The following is a 10,489-nucleotide window of genomic DNA, read 5'->3' as shown; positions in this document are numbered from 1 at the left end:
AATTAATTAAGTTTTTGGCCATGCCGCATGGCTTGTGGGATCTTAGTTCCCCGACCAGGGATTGAACCTGGGCCACAGCAGTGAAAGCGCTGAGTCCTAACCTCTGAACCGCCAGGGAATTCCCTGACACTGGCTGATATTAAGAAACTGAGTGTTCCCAGCATGGCACATTTTTGTGCTGTAGCAGAGAGCCCTGCACACTACAGTTCATTTGGTCAGCTTTCCAGAACCATGAGCTACTAGCACTGGGATGGTTATTTAACTTCTCTGAGGCTTTGTCTTTTTAAAAATTATTTCATTTATTTATTTATTTTTGGCTGTGTTGGGTCTTCATTGCTGCGCGTGGGCTTTCTCTAGCGGCGGTGAGCGGGGGCTACTCTTCGTTGTGGTGCGTGGGCTTCTCATTGCGGTGGCTTCTTGTTGCGGAGCACGGGCTCTAGGCGCGCGGGCTTCAGTAGTTGTGGCACGTGGGCTCAGTAGTTGTGGCTCGTGAGCTCTAGAGTGCAGGCTCAGTAGCTGTGGTGCACGGGCTTAGTTGCTCCGCGGCATGTGGGATCTTCCCGGACCAGGGCTCGAACCCGTGTCCCCTGCATTGGCAGGCGGATTCTTAACCACTGCGCCACCAGGGAAGCCCTGAGCCTTTGTCTTGACATCTGCAAAATAGGTTTACTAAGAAGGACTGCCACAGGGCAGGGGTGATGCTGAAATGAATAACGTCTGAAGCACTGAGCCTGGTGCCTTGTAGATGCTCAGTAAGTGTTATTTTTCTTGTCTCTTCATCCTGAGAGGCTGTAGGACCCCTTGATAAGGCAAGCGGAAAATGAGAAGTGGAAAAACTGTTTCTAGAATGTTTGGCAGACTTGCACTGTCAATGCCCATGAATGAAAAATGGTAAGTCAAATATTCATCAACATCTCAGAAAGTACATAGCCGTTTGAGGAAATAAAGGTATCAGATTCTTCAGAAGCCTAAGAATCATGACTGGAAACAGTGACAGGCCTGGGAGGCAACAGCTGATATCATTAGAGACCAACTATAGGCACAGGAGGCACAGAAGGGCTGGTCATGCCTCAACCCCTCCAGTCTTTCGCAAACCGCTGTGAACTTCCGGCATTAGCACGATTGTCTTTGTGTCCCCAGACAGTGACAAAATGTACAATGATTCTGTATTAAGACTTAGCCTTACCCAAGTCGATTGGATCAATGTGGATAAAATCCCTACAAAATATTTCCTTTAACTAATTTAAACGAAGGCTCTAAAACGTGACATGTACTATGTTACTTCCAGAGCTTCTGGGGGCTTTGTTTGAAGCCTCTGTGTTAACATGATGACCAAATAGCTTGTTTCTTACAGTTCGGCCATTTGGGCATTTTCTTCCCTATTTTTTATGCTGCTTCTCCCATTGTGTCTGTGTCTAGTCTGTTTCTCTTTTTTCTTCGGAGCTTCTGCCTTTGTACGTTCCACAGCTTTCTTTCCTTGTTCCTTCTTTACTGTTTTTAAAAAAGAAAAGGTGCCCTTTATTAATCCAAACGACCACAATCAAGTTTAAAGCTGATGCCTTTAGTCTGTTGTATGGTGTTTGCATCTCTCTCTGTGGTTGTCGTCTGTACCAGTAGATGGAGCACATCTCCTGTACTAAACACCCTCGTAGGTCGTGGGGTGGGGTGTTTTCCCCCTCATCTTTTTGCTGCAGTGAAATCGTAGCTGGAAGCTGGTGTAATACAAAGCAAAACTTCTAATCTTGGCTAGACTGGAGCATATACTTTCCTGACTCATGTCAGCAATGCGGGGCTTAACAGCGGCTGATCTAGACAGGTGAAAAATAATGAGGGTTCTGCATGTGTGCGCTTGTGTGGTGCACGTTCGCTTTGGGAAGAGTTAGCAGCTTCGTGCCAAAGGTCCCCTTTCTTACCCTTCTCTCCCTTCCTCTCCTTCCCACCCTTCCTTTCGGATATCCAGACTTCACCTCTCTGCTCTTTCCCCCTAGTGTCACGGCTCCCAGTACGCAGAAGTGTGCCCTTGTCTGAAGACCTCAAAGTAAACTCATAGCTTGTTAGAGCTGGAAGGAAACTTAAGTGTCATCTAATAGTGAAAGCAATAGGGCCCAGGTTAACCAAGGATTCATGTCGGCATTTGGGGCAGCCCTTTTCTTTGATCAGACTGTTGCCGCCCTCCCTGCTGTCGTTGCTGTTAAGCTGTGATCCCTTAATGGTGGGCTCGCGGCCTGGAGAGTTTCCCGACTGGCCTGTTTTAACTAAAGTTACCGAACAATGCTGTCAAACAGCTGATGTGATCTTTTTCATCAAATCAACCAGCTGTTTTAAGTTTGCTGTATGCTGGGGAAGATGCAAGCGTCAGCTTTTGAACCAGTTTGTTCCGTATGTTGCCTGCTGCAGTGTCATGTGCGTTTGGGTACTTGTCAGACACAGTTTCTCAAAGGTCCATGAGAATCAACTGGGGCACGAGAAAAAAAAGCACAGATTCCTGGGTCCTATTCTTTTTCTGTAGCATTAGAAGCTCTTAGCTTAGGGCTTCGGAATTCGCATCGTTAACCCATTTCCCCAGGTGACGCTCATTCACCTGAGGTTTGAGAACTTACGGGCTGAAGAGGTGTTGAGGACTGTGGATCCTTTGATGCACGTCACCTCTTTGGGCTGGGCCTCCTTCACTTTCCACCTCCGTTCTGGGGAAAGCAAAGCTTAGGAGCCATGTTCTCTGCAGACCTTGGGGCTGGGAACCGATAACGCCAAGTTACTGTATATTTTTCTGAGTGAGGGCTGGGATTTTCTTTTGTAAAAACAGGTCAGAAAAGCTCATTTGAACCAATTTCTCTTTGAGGGAAGTCACCCACTTGTTTCTGTGGTCATCAGATAAAGGACATTTGTCCTGAAACTTTATCAGAACCATGGCTGGCATCTTATGGGAGGTAAGTGGTTTGATAAGACACTACAGACAACCTCTCTCTCGTTCCACATATGTTTGAAGACCCTAATATTTATCATCTATGACCAGAGACTTGTAACAAAAAGCCAAAATACTTACTGCCTGGAATAGAAAATTAGCTTCGAAATGTAAAGATTTGGCTGATTCCAAGATGTTTTCCAAATTTCTAGGATTCTCCCAGCTGCGTCTGCAGGACTTGTGGCAGAGGCTTCTAGATGTCACCTGATACCAGTTCTCCCCTTTGGCTTAGTAACAGAACCCTCGTTGTATTCAAGGTGTTCTAAGACTGCCCCAGATCCAATTAAAAGCCACATTTCCCGGCCTCCTTTGTGGGTAGTTGTGGCCATGTAACTAAGTTCTGGACAGCGAAATGGAAATGTGTGTATGTGGGATTTCTGCTTAAAGGTCACTGACTCATTGGGGAGGGACCTCCTCTCATCTTTTCCCCTCCTTCCTTCCTGTTGCCTTGACTGTGAGGTGTGAGAGCTAAAGCTTAAGTGGTCATCTTGGAGTGTGTGGCAGCCTTGGGGATGCAAATGAGTGCTGAAGATGGCAAAACAGAAAGCCAGAGTTTCTCATGGCTTTGTGGTACCACCGCACCAGCCCCGGGCAGACCACCTTCCGACTTCTTCTATATAAAATTACAAGTCTGTTTTTTTTTTGCCACTAATATTTGAGTTTTACCTTTTATATGCAGTTAAAACTAGTCCTAGCTGAAATACATTATAAACCTCCTTCTACTACAGCGGTTCCCAAACTTTAGCCTGTGTCAGAATCACTTGGAAGACTTAAAAACACAGACTGCTGGGCCCCCTCCCCAGGGTTTTTGAATCACTTCTAACAGCCTCCCATGTGATGCTAATGCCGCTAGCCATGAGACTACACTGTTGAGAACCACTGTTCTATCAACATCATCTTAAATTTCAAGGCAGGTTCCCAAGTATTTAGGATCAGCCTAGGTCAACTAATTTCACATCCCTCAGTTGATACTGTAAGAGCTTCGTCCCCACCACAATGGAATTAAGACAAATGCTACCGTCTGTTGGCTTGCTTCTGTAAATTTATTGATTTATTTATTTTTATTTTTGGCTGTGTTGGGTCTTCGTTTCTGTGCGAGGGCTTTCTCTAGTTGTGGCAAGCGGGGGCCACTCTTCATCGCGGTGCGCGGGCCTCTCACTGTCGCGGCCTCTCTTGCTGCGGAGCACAGGCTCCAGACGCACAGGCTCAGCAGTTGTGGCTCACGGGCCCAGTTGCTGCGCGTCGTGTGGAATCTTCCCGGACCAGGGCTCGAACCCGTGTCTGCTGCATTGGCAGGCAGACTCTCAACCACTGTGCCACCAGGGAAGCCCTGTTGGCTTGCTTTTAGATTACTTGGGGTAGGAACAGTGCTATAGCTGGGCCGTCCTTCCCCCCATTACTGATTCCTCTCTCAACCTCTTCACCAAAATGTGCAAACAACTTCCAGAGGAGCCACTTTCCTTCCACAGGGAATTCCTTCACGGTAGTCAGTTCAGGCTGAGTTCAAGATGGAGGCAAAAGCATTCCATTCTCCTCGTTCGTGCTGGACAAAAGACCCTTTTCTTATATCTCCTGTGAAGCAAAACCTATGTATGTGGAAAGGACACATGTGTTCATTCTCATCATATGCCAAAATGCCGGATTGAAATCAGGACTTCATTGGTGGTTTTCTACCCCAGGTGACTACTAACTTAACCTTTTTAACTGGTGCTTCCTAGGAGCTGCTGCTTTGCACCTTTTTGCTGGATGGGTTAGGTCCAGTCATTGCCTTAGGGTCCTTGCCACCTCCTCTATTCCTGCCCAAATCCTAAGGAAATTCTCTCTCTGTTAACATTCCCTAACTGTTTTCCCCTTAATTCCTCATTATACACTGCACTTTGGAGTCAGGCATACCTGAGTTGGAAGCCTGACTTGACTGCTTACTTGCTTTGGGAGCTTTGGCAAGTGACTGACCTTGCTAAGATTCAGTCACCTCATTTGTAAAAATGCAGCTCATCATGTGGACCTCATAGGGCTGAGGTAAAGATGAAAGTAGCTATTGTTCATAAAGGGCTTAGCACAGTTCCCGGCCCCTGGGAAGTGCATAATACATGGTATCAGTTGTCACTAATGGTAGCATTTCAATCCACTGAAGAAAACTTCAGTCCCTATATGGTACCAAAAGTACGCCCCACAAAAGAAAAAAAGGACACATTGGACTTCATCAGATTAAAAACTTTTGCTTTGCAAAAGACTCTGTTATGAGGATGGAAAGACAAGCCAATGACTGGCAGAAAATATTTGCAGATCACATATCCAACAAAAGACTCATATCCAGAATATATAAAGGACTCTCAAAACTCAACATCTAAAAAAAAAAAAAAAAAGGCAAAAAGTCCAATTAGAAAATGGGCAAAAGACTTGAAAGAAACTTCACCAAAAAAGATGTATGGGTGGCAAATAAACACATGATAAGCTATTCAACATTGCTAGCCATTAGGGAAATGCAAATTAAAGTCATGATGAGATAGCCACTACATTAGAATGGCTAAAATAAAAATGACTGAAAATACCATATTCTGGCAAGGACACAGAGATACTGAATCTTTCATACGTTGCTGGTAGAAATGTGAAATGGTACAATCACTTGGAAAGCAGTATGGCAGTTTCGTTTAAAACGTTAAACATATACTTAGCGTACAACTGAGCAGTCATTACATACCTGGGCATTTATCTTAGAAAAATGAAAACTTGTGTTTATGCAAAAACCTATACATGAATATTCATAGACACTTTATTTGTAGTAGCCCAAAACTAGAAACAACCCACATGTCCTTCAGCAAGTCAACAGTTGAACAAATTACGGTATATTCATACCTTGGAACACTGCTCAGCAATAAAAAGGAAGGAACTATTGATACACGCAACAACTTGGATGGATTTTAAGGGCATTATGTGGAGTGTCTTAGTCTGTTTGAACTGCTGTAACAAAATAGGACAGTGTGAGTAGCTTATAAACAACAGAAATTTACTTTTCATGGTTCTGGAGGCTGGGAAGTCCAAGATCAAGGTACCAGCATGGTCACATTCTGGTGAAAGCTCCCTTTCTGGCTCATAGCTTTCTCACAGGGTCCTCACATGGGTTTTCATCTTGAATTAATTGGATAAACCCTAGATTTTGAAGAGACACATGATCGATACTGAATTTTTCTTAAGACAGTTACTAGGCTGTGGTTTTTCTTTCTTGGGCTGGCTATATGTCATGTTATCATCAGAGCTTTAACATCCTAAAGACTAGAGTGGGAATACATTTTTTAAAAGGAATTTTGTGTTGACATTATTGTCTGATCACAATATAATTTTCTTCTCATTATACAAATGTCTGATTTTCTGGCTCCATTACAGAAACGTCTAATTTTCTGCCCACTTCAAAGTTCTAGGCAGCCACGATAAGGGCACCTTTCCTAAGCATGAAGGGTTAAAAGTGGATGGTGGTGTCAAACACTTTTAAAAAGTCACCCGGAGTTGTATCCAGTGAAAGGACAGCTTAAAAGAGCAACAGAGCAATTCACCCCTTAAGCGGAGACCTTATTTATATGCCACATTTCAGCTGGGAAGAGTTTTTATGACCAAATCTTAGAGCCTTAAAGATGAAGTCTATAATATAAACATCCTAGCAGCATTAACTCTAACAGCACAAGGCAGGCTTGGCACACACCCCGTTTATTATTTTGATTCTCTTCGGCATGAAAGACGTTTCAGTAGTCAGTGGGACACTTCCGTGTATATGATTCTCATCTCCGAACCTTCAGACACGATGCAAAACTATGTGTAAAACTGAATTATAAACCTCTACGTATATTTTAACCCACGGAATAGATTCAGGTTTGGGGTTCTAGAGTGGACTTTCATTACTTCTTTCCCTCTGACAAAAGAGAGTTCTGGATTTAGGATGGGCAAACAAAGGTTTCATTCTGATTTGCTCTGGCTGTTCCTTCCAGCAAGAAGTAAATGACTGGGGTTACCAGTTAGGTTCATTTGCTTCCACTAAAATAAGGCCACGGGTAGAGAAGGTAATAAAAGCTCTATCGGTTATCTACTTTCTGTAAATCCCGCCTCTGAGCCTTGGTGAATGCTGTTCCCTTTATTTGGAATGCTCTTCCGTCTTCCCCTCTCACGTCAAGCTACGCCCCCACCCTTTCTAGTTAATTTTTACTCATCCTTCAGAACTGAGCTCAAGACTTACTTCCTGAAGTCCTCAGGTCCCCCATTATACTCTCTCCTGGCATCCGGGACTTCTCTTTCATAGCATCTGTCACAGATGTAATTTAATAATTGAACAGTTAATTTTCATATTATGTCTCCTCTACTACACTGGAAGGTCTATGGGGGGAGGGGGCAGAGAGATGTCTGACTTACACAGATCCTCATCCCCAGTACCCAGCACAGTGCGTGCCATGTAGCAGGCATTCAACAAACATTTGTTGAAAAGTAAAGAATGAATGAAGGCAAAAGTAGATGCAAAGGAATGGTAAAAATTGTAATATCGAATCCTTATTGAGCGTTTACTCTATGTAACGCTAGGCAGTGCATTAACTGCTTTGCATGTGTTACGTCATTCAGTTCTTACCACACCCCTAAGACACGTACTATCCTTATCCCCATTTAACAGCTGAGAAAACTGACGCTTTAACGGGTTGAAAGAAGGTTCCGTAGCTAGTAACATTTTTCAGTCACAGAACAGCTTCTCTCCTATTCGTTCCGCTCCCTTCTCCTTCCTCTATCCATTTTGTATTTACACTCACCTTTTCTCTGTGGAGAAAATTCCCGATGTCAATGTCAGAGAGAAGTCACTTTGTTCTGGACGTTTCTTGAGGACATTGCTCCCTAGGGAGAAGCTGCTTCTAGAGCACATATTTGATGGGGTGGCCAAGGGCAAATCAAGTTGCCTGATTCCAAGCATAAGTATATCTCTGTGGCAGTCTGTGTGTGTTTGGATGATATGCTGAGGCAGGTTCAAAAGCACTGTTCTGCTCATTCTAATATATATGATAATGCTGTACTTTATTTTTTTTAAACTTAAAAAAAATTATTTATGTATTTATTTATTTTTGGTTGGGTTGGGTCTTTGTTGCTGCGCGCGGGCTTTCTCTAGCTGCGGCGAGCGGGGGCTACTCTTCGTTGCGGTGCACGGGCTTCTCATCGCAGTGGCTTCTCTTGTTGCAGAGCACGGGCTCTAGGCACGTGGGCTTCAGTAGTTGTGGCTCGCGGGCTCTAGAGTGCAGGCTCAGTAGCTGTGGCACACGGACTTAGTTGCTCCGCGGCATGTGGGATCTTCCCGGACCAGGGCTTGATCCCGTGTCCCCTGCATTGGCAGGCGGATTCTTAACCACTGCACCACCAGGGAAGCCCGATAATACTGTACTTTAGTTATAGGGTATTTTTTTAATCCAAAGGTCTAAAAGTTCTTTTTCAATATATCAATTTCAAAAAACATGATCTACTTTAAAATATGGACTCATCATGCTCTACAAGACCAACTGTGTGAGCAGCACACTGCCGGTTTTTAATTTTTTTTTTTTTTTTTTTGCAAATCTGAGTCATGGTCCTACCCCCACCGATGCCAGCTTGTGCTCTCATCATGACTATCACGGTTTAGCAGTTTTAAAATATATGTTACATACAAAGTAGGCTGCAGTAGCTTTCTCAGTGGCATTTGGAAGCACATTCAAAATATGCAGCTTGACTTTTCATCCCCTTCACACCCTCTGCATTTCCCTTTTGCAGAGCTCAGAGGGAGGCATAGTGGGAAGAAAATAAGCCCAAAGAAAGGAAAATAGAATTTTGCCCCTGTGGAAAACAATGTAGAAAAACAAATCTATTGTTCTGAATTTAGGTTTTGGTTCTCATGGCTGTCTTTTTGTGTCTATCGTTTTCTTTGTTTAATAGTGATTTGCCATTTAGGAGCGTTCCTTTATTTACCTCTCCTTCTGCCTGTCCGGATACTCCTACTGGTCCACGCGAGGCTCTGGCTCCAGCTTATTTTCATATTGTTCTGGATGAGTCTCACTCTTCCTTCACCGTGTCCATTCACTTTGGCTGCATTCTTTCCTAATTCTCCGCCCTCTCTTAGTTTCCCAGATCCCAGACATATCTTTTCTCGACTCCAATATATTGTTTCTAAACCTTGACCCTTTTGGTTGACTAATTTTATTTCCTTCATTAATCCCTTTTGTAGTCTGAAAATCTCTCCACAGTTTTCTCTAATTGAATTTCCAGCTCCATATTTCCTTTTGGGCTTGACTTCCAGCAGAGCCTTTACCTGGTTGCTTTTTTCTTTCATTACTGAGTTTCATTGACAAGGCTTTTCATCCCTGCTTTTGGTCCTCAGATGTATGTTGACTAAACAGTTTGAAGCAGTGAGTAAGGCCCAAGGGAAGGAGCCCTGGATTTGGAGTCAGAAGGTCTGGACTCAGATCTGAACTCTGCTACTTAATCATCAGGACCTCATCTGTAACATGGAAATAATGATATTACTGCCCCCCCCCATGAGGGATCAAATGGCATAAAACAGTGTAAACAGACTGCAAATGTCTCCTACTCGAGGGATTTTTTTAGTCTTCATGGAACTGTTATTTCCATAAAATGGCACCTCTTTTTCCATTTAACACCAGGCCAAAATAAAATGATGGGAAATGTTAACTGAAGCATTAGAAGTTTAAAATCTTATGAAATTCTCCAAGAGGTTCTAATTAGCCTCTTGGTAAAAATATCTTGGTAATGTTGGCACAGAGAATGCTGACAGTATCTACATCTCTCAGCTATAGCACATACCCCAAAGAGGCTTTGGAGGAAGGGATAGCATCTGAAAACTTATTTGCAATATTAAAATGAAATTAGAATTAAAATAGAGTGAAAAGAGTTCTTAGGCTCTAGGATCCAGAAATTATCATTCAAGTTTCCCATACAAAGAAGGAATCTTATCTTTTTAAAAAAAATTTTATTGAACTATAGTTGATTTACACTGTTGTCTTAATTTCTTCTGTACAGCAAAGTGACTCAGTTATACATATATTCCCTCTCTCTCTCTCTCTCTCTCTCTCTCTCTATATATATATATATATATATATATACACACACACACACACACACATTCATATATACACACACACATATATATATATATATTCTTTTCCATTATGGTTTGTCACAGGATATTGAATATAGTTCCCTGTGCTATACAGTAGGACCTTGTTGTTCATCCATCCTATATATAATAGTTTGCCTCTGCTAATCCCAAACTCCTAATCCTTTCCCCCACCCACCCCTCTCCCCCTTGGCAACCACAAGTCTGTTCTCTATATCTGTGAGTCTGTTTTTGTTTCGTAGATATGTTGATTTGTATCATTCTTTAGATTCCATATATAAGTGATATCATACGATACTTATCTTCCTCTTTCTGACTTACTTAGTGTGATAATCTCTAGGTCCATCCGTGTTGCTGCAGATGGCGTTATTTCATTCTTTTTTTTTTTTTTTTTTTTTTTT

General features: G+C 42.9%; 1 protein-coding gene across 1 annotated transcript in view; it reads right to left on the bottom strand.

Moving 5' to 3' along the window:
• Positions 1 to 2,079: 2,079 nt before the first annotated feature.
• The window catches only part of LOC103086920 (uncharacterized), a 15,356-nt gene continuing 6,946 nt past the window's right edge, over positions 2,080 to 10,489 (bottom strand). The window contains 3 exon segments of the mRNA XM_082931063.1: positions 2,080 to 2,255; positions 2,601 to 2,684; positions 7,188 to 7,253. Coding sequence (XP_082787189.1) covers positions 2,080 to 2,255; positions 2,601 to 2,684; positions 7,188 to 7,253 — 326 coding nt within the window.

Source organism: Lipotes vexillifer, unplaced genomic scaffold (genome assembly GCF_000442215.2).
Source record: "Lipotes vexillifer unplaced genomic scaffold, Lipotes_vexillifer_v1.1 scaffold207, whole genome shotgun sequence".
In the NCBI taxonomy this organism is placed as follows: Eukaryota; Metazoa; Chordata; class Mammalia; order Artiodactyla; family Lipotidae; genus Lipotes; species Lipotes vexillifer.
Note: the sequence above shows the minus strand (reverse complement) of the source record. Positions and strands in the feature narration are given on the sequence as shown.